The sequence below is a fragment of the Bidens hawaiensis genome, unplaced genomic scaffold, assembly GCF_021521415.1.
Source record: "Bidens hawaiensis isolate Kalapana, Puna unplaced genomic scaffold, B.hawaiensis_p1.1 tig00034722_1, whole genome shotgun sequence".
Lineage (NCBI taxonomy): Eukaryota > Viridiplantae > Streptophyta > Magnoliopsida > Asterales > Asteraceae > Bidens > Bidens hawaiensis.
In genome coordinates, this window is record NW_027496033.1 from 32,985 (window position 1) to 45,142 (window position 12,158).

The 12,158-nt window shown below is 35.0% G+C and overlaps 1 protein-coding gene across 1 annotated transcript; it reads left to right on the plus strand.

Moving 5' to 3' along the window:
• Window positions 1–8,499: 8,499 nt before the first annotated feature.
• On the plus strand, window positions 8,500–9,372 carry LOC143586619 (uncharacterized). Its single transcript, XM_077068124.1, has 2 exons — window positions 8,500–8,973; window positions 9,046–9,372. The coding sequence occupies exons 1-2, from the start codon at window positions 8,500–8,502 to the stop codon at window positions 9,370–9,372; spliced, it is 801 nt and encodes a 266-aa protein (XP_076924239.1).
• The last annotated feature ends 2,786 nt before the right edge of the window (window positions 9,373–12,158 follow it).

Here is a 12,158-nt window from a genome sequence, read left to right on the forward strand (position 1 = left end):
AAGGCGAACTAAATACAACCAAATTGGAGTACTCAACTCAATTTCTTCAAAATCAATCACATGAAAGTGTGAATCTAACATAAGTTTCCTCAAGGAAGGACTTGACAACTTGAGGTTTTTGAACTTATAATTAGCACACAAATACAAATTTTCGATTATAGGGAAGTTGGATAAGAAGTCGCCAAGATCATTCGAGGGACAACTATAGTAATCGAGTGATGTCACCTTTTTGCATGCAACCAAATTCATTGGTACTTCTATTCCATAATTACCTTCTATGGGAAGGGTAGATAAATTTGGAGCTTCAATATCTATTCTCTTAACTAGAGTGTTATATTGTATCCAAACCACTCGAAGATTTTGATGCCTTTGGACACAAAATCTTTTAAAAACATAACACCTTCTAATATAGAGAAATTGTAGAAGAGAACACCTAGCGATGAGATACGTGATCTCTTCATCATCTATTTGGACGTTTGTGAGTGTCAAATGAATCAACGACTTGAACTTGATGTCATCAACCATCAAGGAAGAAGGCAACTCACAGCCTTGAATGCGCAACTCCATTAACACATAAACGGACAAAAGTATGTTAGGAAAACAGTACTTTGGGGCATCTGCCAAGTTAGTAATATCAATATCCAAGTCCCTCACACCTTTCTCAAGAACTAATTCAACGCAACTTTTAACAGTATCTAACTCTGCAGGCTCCTGGATATTTGTAGTGATAATGAGCCTAAATGTGGGGACATTTTGAAGGCAAAATCTAGACACAATATAGTCAACAGGTCAAACCACTTCTTAGATAACACACTCATTCGAACTAGGTGTGTAGGAGGACCATCAAAAGTGTTACAATGAGTGAGTATGTGATGAATGAGAAATTCAGGAAGCTGTGAAATCCGATCCGCCTTTTCAGTTTCATTAGGGTTTCCAACTACATAATGGAAATCAAAATCAAGATTCATGTCATCCAACATAAATATCATATTTACATTTTGTGGAGATTATATTCAGTGTGTGTGGTTCGGTTTGGTGTTGTTTTGATCGAAAACCAAACCAAAAGCCGAATTTTCGCCTTTTTTATTTATCAAAGCCGTTTGGTTTCGGTTTTCGAGTTCGATTCAGCTTTGAATGCAGTTTTTCAATTTTGCTAATTGGACTAAAAACTAGGCAAAAAATATTACTCAATATATTTAATTTGAGCCAAATACTTTTTAAACAAATTAATGATTTAATAGTATATGATACGTTTGGGATTCCTTATGAAAACTCCTTATAACTTTTCAATAAGTTAATAAGTTACAAAAGTGTAACTTATTAACTTATCACTCTCACACCAAAAGTAAACCCAAACACTTTACTAGTTTTCAATAAGTTAATAAGTTATAAGTAGGCTAAAATAAGCAATCCCAAACACCCGTGAAATATTTAGGGCTAACAACAGGTGCTCAACATTCAAAATGAAAGATAAAAAGTTATAAAATCAGTACAAATATCTAAAACCATTTAATCCTATCCAAGTTAACTAAACATAACCGATTAAAGTTAAAAATAAAATCAAGATCCAAGTTGACAAAACATTCACCAATAGACGTGATCTGTTAAATTCTACATGTACAACAACTAGAGCCATAGTATAAAATTACAACTGCTTAAGAATAGTCGGTTTGGTTTTTTCGGTTATTCACAAAACACTAAACTGAACCAAGACTGTCATTTCAATTTTCAAAAAAATGCAAAACCAAATCGCCGGTTTCTAACTCGGTTTAGTTTTAATGTTTCGGGTTGTTTTTTTGGTTATGTACACACCCCTAGACTCATTATAGTACTCACCATTTACGCTTTGCAGAAGATGACTCATAATTTCACTAGGGTTTCCAACTACAAAGTGGAAGTGAAAACCGATGCAGAACAAATATCAAGTATACAGTTAGAGAGAACGTAATTTGAACATCATCTGAGTAAAAATAATAATTATATTTTCTTTTTCACTTTGTAGAAGGTGATTATTGATCTCACCAGTTTCACTTGGGTTTCCAACTACAAAATGGAAATGGAAATTAAAATTTAAATAAATATGAACCATGAAACATATTGATATTGATCTTTAAATTACCCTTTTCACTTTGAAGAAGATGAACTATATCTCTAGATTCCAAAACCCTCTTTCACTTCATGTTTTACATATATCCATATGACTAAGTAAAGTACACATAAAGGGGTGATTGGGATAACTAAATTAATAACTATTTTTTTCACCATTTATCCCATATCTTAGACGACATTAAAACCTGTAAACACTTAAATTGTAAACCATACATCTTTGTTACTAGACCAAACGAGTGGTTATTTATTTAAAACTATATAAAAATTTTAAAAAATATAATTATTTTTCCAAATATTATAATATAAAAAATTCAATATTTAACAACATAAATACAAAAAATATAAAAATAAAAGTAACAACTATAATATTAAATACTATTCAACGATTTTTTATTATAAAATAGTTAAATAAATTCTCTTCAATAACCTAACAATTAACATAAATTTTTTATTGATCTATTCATTATTTTTGTTTGTAATGATACTTCTTTTTTGTTTATTTATTAAATCAATATGGTTTTTATTGTTCAAAAACAAAGTTGTATTTTAACAAATATATACTTTCATTTTTATGTATTTCTAAAGAAAAAAATTAGCTTAATTTAGTTTTGGTTGTATCCAAGTATAAGTTAAATGTTTTTTTATAAAGATAATAGAATTAACCATTATAAGCAAGGATCAAAGAAAGCTAATAATAAAATTATGGGTATATGATTCCGGTAAATGGATATATCTTTCGGATGATCAGACCTCAAATCACCCAATCCCATTTTGCCTTATACTCATGAAAGTTTGTAAAATCATCCTATACCAGTCAGATATCCGAATACTTGTACCAAATGTATCGTGTGTACCCGTCGGGTTCATATTTTTTGTTGCCATCCATATAACATAAGCTTCGTTTACACATATTTTTAACGAAGATTGAAAATATGTTTAAAATCCAGCTAGATGCTAGGACGAAGACATGAGTAAAAAAATAAGGAAACAGAAGGCCGACTGACTGGGCATTGTGGAAATAGAACACGTAATTTCACCAAAGGTGCCACTCTAGAAAAGGTCATTTTAATCTTCAAAATAACTTTTTACGAGTAAGTTGTCAACGTCGAACATTTTTCTATTCCGAGTCTTCCATATTTTTTTAAATGACGACTTTCTTGTGTGTTAGGAGACCATACTCCTAAATTTGGAGAGCCTCGTTGCTCTACTCCGGCCAGACTATGTTGTCTTAACTTGGCATTCCGCGAGTAAACCATATCATCGGCTGTCACTTAACAGTCGTTGTGCCACCACAAAAGTGTAACTCTCTGGCGTAACACACGGTGAGACTAAAACCCTGATTGTCACACCCCAACCTAAGGCGAAAATGCCGGGGCGTGAGCTGATTGCTCATAGCTCTCAAGGTACTATCATGCAAAATTAAAAGTGACAATATCTATTAAATTTAATTAAATAATCAAGTACATCAAAGTAGACAAATTACATAATATAGAAATAAAGCAAGGAAAAAAAATCCGAAATTTAATTATTATATCTTCTTCTCTAGCATGCAATCCTAAATTTCTTCGAACAAATCTTGCTAATCATATCATACGGTAACCTGCATATGCGTTAAGAAATACAATAATTTTGTCAACACTAGGTTGAGTGAGAAAAACACCAGATTTACAACACTATAATAATAATATAAAAGAGCAAATTGTGTCAAGTGAGATAAGCAATCTAACCAATGAGCAAGTAAATAATGTTGTTGATAAGCTCGATGCCAGATGAAACTGAACGATGGCTAACACGACGAGCGTATGATCATACTAGTGTGAGAATATGTTGGGCATCTGCTAATGCGAATCAAATAGAGCATATAAGCATAAATCACATAAGGTATAAATCGTTAAGTACACATGATGAACAGTTGCAATTTGCATATTAAATAATAGCAAAATATTTAGTAACACATACGCCCCCAAAACGGTAAAAATGAGTTAAAAAGGGGGGAGTGTGATACTCACCTGATTAAAAGAACAATACACAAGTGAGGATGATGTGAGAAAGATAAATCCTTCGGGATATACCGTCAAGGATTCCTAGATAAATAATAGTAATATGAATTAATTATAAAAGATATACACGATTAAGATTTCAATGTATATTGAGTTAAGTTTGGGATTAGAATGTTTATTAATTGATCGATTGATTTCTATAATAATTATTATTGCAAAGATTAATATTATTGTTTCACATTTATTTATTACAGTCATTATTTTTAATATTTATAGAATTACCCTTGTTTACTTTATATGAAAAATATATAATCAAATTTATAAACTAATAATTTAGATAACTAAATTTGATGTAAAATATACTTATAATTATCAAAATAAATAAAATGCAAACATATAAATAAATAATCATAATAATGGGTAATTATTTAGTTATAATAGGTAGTAATATATATATAAATATTTTGTTTAAATCTTTTAATAAAAATCTATTTAATTACGTTTATTATAAAAATAATATACATATTTATATAAAATAAATATAAGCAAATTTATAAAATGTTCAACGACGAGGAACGAGGGTTAAAAATGTCGGGTTTTAAATAAAAAAAATAAGGGTTACTATTAAAATATACTTATAATACATACATATGTGTGTGTGTATATATATATACACACACACACACGAAAATGAAAGCTTTTAACAAGATTTTGGCAAAAGACGTAAGTTAATGATGTCAGTTTTCATAAGATATTATTTATTTATATCTAATTATTAAATTATCATTTATTAAAACTAATTATATCAATTAACAAAAACTAATAAAAATTAAAACCTAAAAATGCGGGTGGCCGGGTTCGAACCCTCGACCACCAGAATCACAACACACAGACCAAACCAACTGTGTTACCCAGAATCTTGATTACAACATGAGAATTAATCTTTAAGACCAGACAGAATAGCAAATTATACTACAAAGAAACCCTAGAATTCACGATTGATTAATCTGTTCTACGTTTGCTTAAATTGATTTAGGTTAATTACCTTTATTGATTTAGGTAATCTTACTTGATAATAGACAAACTGAATCCATGTTTTTATTACCTTTAAAGCTGCTGGTTTGATGGTGAAAGATGAACGGCAGTTGATGGCGCAACGATGAACAAGAATATCAGGTTACGGGGATATATAATGCAATTAAGGTTAAGGGTTTTAATCTCGAGATCAAGGTGGCGGTGTATGCAAGTGTAATTGTAAAAATATGAACCCTAGATGGTATATCACAAATGGGTTAAGGACGTCTTGACATAAGATCAATTTGTTTATTAATTGATATTGTTTTCTTAATTATTTATGTCGATGTAGTCGCAAAGAAGAAATAACATGATTTCCATGATCATTTCCATGAATAGAGCGAGCATTAAGGCACAAAAAAATATAAACGGGTTTGGTATTCGGGTCACGGATATGGGTGAAGGTTGGAAGATGAGTTATAATATAATAATGTTGCAAATTAGTCCCTATAGAATGCATATGGAAACACAATTGGACAAAAGTTTAGTTTAGGGTAATTTTTTATCATAATTTGAAAGTTATACATATATATATATATTATATAAAAAATTAAGCAATAATATAATAATAATTTATTTACTCGATAGATACGGTATTTTTGTTTGATAAAAATTTCCGAACATAAAACGAGTCGAGTAATAATATAAATTGAAAAAACCGAGTTGTTACATTGATGGGCTTAGGATCCGAACTAACAACTTCACAAGACTAAGCTCAAATCCTTATTTACCAATATATCCACCAAAATGGCACAAGTAAGAATCGAACTACCCATCCTTACACTATGATGCCCACATATGGGGATCTAAATACACAAGAATAATTATATTTGGGTAAAGTGCCATTTTCGTCCTTGTAGTTTGACAAATAATACGAATTTAGTTCAAAAATTTTATTTTTTTTTTTGCATACGGACCTTCCCAGTTCTTGCCAATTACATCCAAATCACTAACCCCGTTAAATTTAATCGTTAAGTCGGGGTTAAACATGTATTTTCACTCTTTTCTTATTATAATACTTATTTCAGTGAACTTTCACTAGCAATTAAGCCCGAATTATCTAATCTCGTTAAGTCTGATCGTTAAACTCATAAGTGTGCCCTTCACGTGAGGTGCAGTTTTGTTCATTCTTTTTTTTTCTTTTTCCCCAAATACACCCCAACCCCTCGCGCGAGGGGGGGGGGGCTTGCGAATTAGGACTGAGGTTTATTTGGGTAAAAAAACAACAAAACTGGTCGTCACGTGAGAGGCACACAAATGGGTTAACGACCAGACTTAACGAAATTAATACATTCGAGTTTAATTGCAAGTGAAATGAAACTACAAGGATGAAAATTGCAAACTTGAAACTATTGATCTAAAACCGCTGATTTGGACAAACCACAAGGACGTAAACCGTAGTTCACTGAAATAAGTATTATAATAAAAAAAGAGTGAAAAGACATGTCTACCCATGACTTAACGATCAATATAACGAGGTTAGTGATTTGGATGTAATTGATAAGAACTGAGAAACGTGAAGGGTCCATATGTAAAAAATAAACTTATTGGACTAAATTCACATTATTTATTAAACAATAAGGACGAAAATGACAATTTACTCTTTACATTTATATTTATATTTATATTTAGATAAAGAGAAATCTGCATTTTGTCTCCCTGGTTTATATCCACATTCGATGGGTTTACCCCTGAAAAAGATTTTGCAAAGTTTGGGCCCCTTTGTTTCTCCGGCGGGTTCCTCTGACTCCTACCGTCAGTTGACCCGTCGTTGACCGTTAATGTCGAAGGGTAATATAGTCTTTTATCTATTTACACACCCCTGATTCAATAAAACCCCCGATTTAGGGTTTTTTTCCCAAACACCCAAATACAAACCAACCGTTCGAACATTGAACCCCTAATTTTTCCGATCACCGTTAAAATTAAACATCACCTGCACACATCGCAATGTCGACCTCGTATTCTATTAGGCCGGACAATGAGTATTGTGACCCGTACGACCTATATGGTAAGGTGTTAGTGTTTGTTCAAAATTTTTGTTTTATTTACTTGTGTGTTGTTAACGGGTTGAATGTTGTTATAGGTGAAAATTATTCACATGCGTTCACCATAAAACTTTTCCATCGAGGGTATTTCGCTACCGAGGGGCAGCGAAGATACGAAGGGGGGAAGATCACTTACGTTGATGAAGTTCAAGTTTCTGAATTTTGTAAAAGTTTGTTTCTTGAATACTTTGTAAGTTACAATATGGTTGTGGTACAGCTTGTTGTTTTCATTACAAACATCCGTGTATTAGTTTGGACTTGGGTTTAAAGCCGTTGGTTGAAGCTTATCATTTTCAAGATGTTTGTGATATGATTAGAGGTAGTGATGGTATAGGTACTCACATTGTTGAGATTTTTGTAGAACATGGCAGGACTAGTGGTACTGAAATTGTGGTCTATGATTCTGGATTTGTACCTGGTTTTGGTTTTGAAAGTGTTCATCAAGTGAGTGGTCAAAGTGTCCATGAAGTGAGTGGTGAAAGTGTCCATGAAGTGGGTGGTGAAAGTGTTGATGAAGTGGGTGGTGAAAGTGTTGATGAAGAGAGTGCTGAAAATAGTTCTAGTGAGGAAGATGATGACAGTTATGATAGTGATCGATCAGATGAAAGTGATCCTGAGTATACGGCTGCCTTTCAAACACCCTTGGAGGATGTAGAAGTTGACATGAGGTTGTATAAAGCTATTGTAGATTTTGATGTGGTAGAAGCAGCAGCTGATCATATTAGTGATGATGATGGTTTAAATCCTTGCATAAATACCTATGAGAGCTCTGATGATGAGCGCTTGAGTGTGTTGAATAGTATGTTAAGAAAGTTCAAGGGGAAGGAAAGGAATAATGATGATGAGTGTCCATTTTATGTTGGTCAGTTAATACCATTAAAGGAAACATTGAATGAAATGGTTAAGAGTTATGCTATTCATGCTAGAAGAGATTTGTATATCAAGAAGAATGATCCTTTAAGGTTTAGGGTGATTTGTTTGGGGACCAATCCTAATTTGGTTGCTGGTGAGGGGTCAAATGTGTCAAGTCAGGAAAAGTTGAAGGTAAAAAAAGGGAAATGAAACCCACTTGCCCTTGGACGATGCACATCTCAAGACAATCTGTTGAGGATAATTGGTGTGTGAAGGCCATTCCAAGAAAACATGACTGTCTCAGAAGTAGAACAATTGGTTTGTACACAATGTCTACTATTGCTAAAGAGATTGAGGTTGAGCTACAAACCACCCCCAACTTATCTGCCAACGAATTGAAGGCCAAATTCTAGCAGATGCATCAAGTACAACTTTCTGAATCCAAGATGAGAAGAGCAAAGACAATAGCTTTGCAAAGGAAGGATGGTGAACACACCAAACAATACACCCACCTCAGATCCTATATTGATGAGCTTTTTAAAGCAAACCCAGGTAGTACCATTAAATTAGATGTTGAACCATGTGCTAACCCTAACCTTAAAACAAGGCAATTTAGAAGGATATATGTGTGTTATGCTGCTTTGGTTAAAGGATTTAAATTGCTTGGTAGAGAACTTCTTGGGTTGGATGGTTGTTTTATGAAAGGGAAATACCCCGGACAGATTTTAACTGCTGTCGGGACGGACGATAACAATTGCTTGTATCATGTTGCCTTTGCAATAGTGGAAGCCGAATGCACAGACTCATGGAAATGGTTCTTAGATCTCCTTGGAGATGATCTTGACTTGCCTCATGATGCCAATTTTACTTTCATAAGTGACCGACAAAAGGTATGTACACGTAGGATATATTTGTAATAAGCTAACTCATGTACACTAATTATGGTGATTTGACTGTTGTAGGGACTTATTCAAGCAGTTGAGAGTGTTTTCCCTATGACAGAACATCGGTTTTGTTGTAGACACATCTATGAGAACTTGAGGCAAACATGGAGGGGAGATTTGTATAAAGGCTTGTTTTATAGGGCAGCATCGGCCACTTCTGTCCCCTACTTCAACATGGCAATGGAGGAGATTAAGAAAACAAATCTTGATATGTTTCTCTGGCTTAGTGAGATCCCTGCAGCAAGTTGGTCAAGATCACATTTTTCAGGAAGGGCAAAAAGTGATAAGTTGCTGAACAGCCTTTGTGAAAATCTTTCAACAAGTGTAACATCCCGAAATTTCTAAAATAATATTAATTGTATTATTTAATATTGGCGGGAAAGTTTACTCGGTTAAGCGGGGAAATAATAAAATAGAGTAGGAGCTAGTATGGGTCGGGCTAGTGTTGGTTAATGGATATGGATTATGGACTTGGGTCATGAAGGAAGGAAGGATGAGACCATGGGCTTAAGCCCATGATCCATAATTATAAAAGCCTTAATTACCTAATTATCATTCATTTCTCATACTTCATACACCACCCAAAACACACACTTAGCTCTCTCTCTCTAAGCCGGAACCAAGAAGAAGAAGAAGGAGAACCGATTTCCGACCCGAGGTAATGATAGTATGTTGTTGTAGAGATCCAAACCGTTAGATCTAGTTGCGAAACAACGAGCCGACACCGTTAAACCGTTGAAGTCACGAGATCCGGGTGGAATCGGGTATAAATCGAACCTAAGATGAGCTTAGGGATCACCCTAGCTCAGATTTGGATCGAACGGGACGAAAAACGGTGAAAACGGTGGCCAAACGAGTGAGATCTCGCTTTTCCGGCGAGATTCACGTTTTTCCGGCAACGGCGGCGCCGGAAAGGCGGCGCCGGAGTTGGCTGGTACGAGGATAGGCAAATGTCAGAGAATGTTCTGACATTCTCTGACCTAAACCTAATTCGTTAGCGGAAGGGAGACGAACTAGCCGTAATTCGTTATGCCAGTTCGTTAGGGGAAGATAACAAATTACCCTTAATTCGTTATGTCCATTCGTTAAGCCAAGGATGACGAATGAACCCCCAGTTCGTTAAGGGTTCAGTTTGTTAAAAGTTCAGTTCGTTAACAAGGTCCAATTCGTTATGGAAGATGACGAACTAGATTAATGAATCAACTAAGGAAAGATAACGAATCAGATTGTGATCTGGATAGTGAATTAAAGTGTGATCTGATAACGAATTACACTTAATTCGTTATGGAAAATGTGATGGTGATTAAAATAATAATTTAAAATCTTAGTGGGAAATGTGATAAGACAATTAATAGAAATAAAATTTTTCCAAGCTGACCTGGCAACTCGACCCCAGCCAGGGGCTCTGCTCCTTGGACCCTGCTAGGGGCTGCCTCCCCTAGACCCCGCTGCCAGGGGCGCTGCCCCCGGACCCCCGTTCGTTGAGGGTTGTGAATAGACTAGAAGCGTGATATGGATAGTAATATTTAATTGATGTGTGTAATTGTTATACAGTTAGTTGCGCGCAGCTGAGGAAGGAGTAACTGTTAATCGAGTTCAGGTGAGTTTCTAGCCCCATTCCTTGTTATGTTTTCGGGGCTGTGTGCATACTCGATGTGAAGTGTGAATACACTTACCTTAAGTGGTAAGTGTATGCTTTAATGTTTGATGTGATATATTTATATATGTTATGATTGGCTGTCTGTTGGTGCGTGAACGATCTTCAGATATTGCACGCGTAGACAGGAAAGGTTAGTCGGTGTGCGAACGATCTTCGGATATTGCGCGTACCGTCATTCGGTAATGATCCCCAAGTGGTTATTAGTGTGTATATAAATGTTGTGATGTAACTTGATTATTATATAAATGACGTGATGATATAAATGTGTTGTAGACAAGTAGAAGTAGGGTGTGATAGAAGTGGCAAGGGTCTAGCAAGAGTGTTAGTGGCATGACGATAGTACGTGGTAGGGTAAGCCTATACGTGACTTCGTTATTAAAGTGGCAAAGTGGCATAACGTTATTCGTTATTAAAGTGGCACAAAGGGGCATAAGTGGCTAATCTGTAGGGGTAATTAAGTGGTTAAGCAGTAACAGGTTAGTCAGTGGACTATGCGTCTTCGGACACGTATATAAATGCCTATAGTGGTTGTATGTTAAGTTGCTTGATTAACTAGAACTCACATAGCGTAGCTGACTTTTAGTATGCACGCAGGTTATCAGATGGAAGAGTTAGCATGAGGATGGCACATGGCATGGATTGAACGGCTGGCATGTGAAGATAGAAGAAAATATGTTTTAAATATAATGTTTTGGGTTTTGGTATCAAAGAAAAGATTTAATGTTTTGTAACAAATGATTGATGTTTTATATTCCGCAAAAAGTTTTAATAAACTCTGATTTGTAGAACTGTGTTTATGAGTAAATCCGACGCTAAAGTAGGGCTACCGGGAACGAGGCCTTACAACAAGCAACTTGTTGGAGCAAGAGACAAGCCGATCATTACATGCTTGGAGTATATTAGAGAGTATTTGACCATGAGGATTGTGACTGTGAAGAAGATGCAAGCCACTGCAAGGGGCCCATTAACACCGCAAGCAACAAAAGCATAGGATGAAATCCAAACAGAAGCAAGCAAATTGAGGGTTATGATGGTTGATGATGTGACTTACCAGGTATGAAAATTTGCATGACTATGATATTACAATCAATCTTTTGTTAATATGCAAATATGTTCATAGGTTAAAAGTCTGAGAAGCCAATGTGTGGTGAATGTGGGGGATAGAACTTGCACATGCAGGAGATGGGACTTGATAGGTATGCCATGCAAACATGCTGTGGCAGCCCTATATAACATGATAGAAAACAACATGTATGTCGGTCCATTGGAGAAGTGGGTTGATGAAGCTTACTAGTTAGACACTTGGAAGAAGGTGTATAATCACCAAATCAGGCCCATACCAGGCCCTGATATGTGGACACCCTTAAATTGCCCAACAATAATAACTCCTCCTAAACATCATACACAGATTGGCAGACCGAAGAAGAGCAGGAAGAAGGCACTGGGTGAGAAGAAGAAATTGGCAGCTAGC

Coding starts and splice junctions, on each gene's coding strand:
- LOC143586619 (XM_077068124.1), top strand. CDS start 8,500: ATGCATCAAGTACAACTTTCTGAATCCAAGATGAGAAGAGCAAAGACA. Junction 8,974..9,045: donor TCATAAGTGACCGACAAAAG/GTATGTACACGT, acceptor TGACTGTTGTAG/GGACTTATTCAAGCAGTTGA.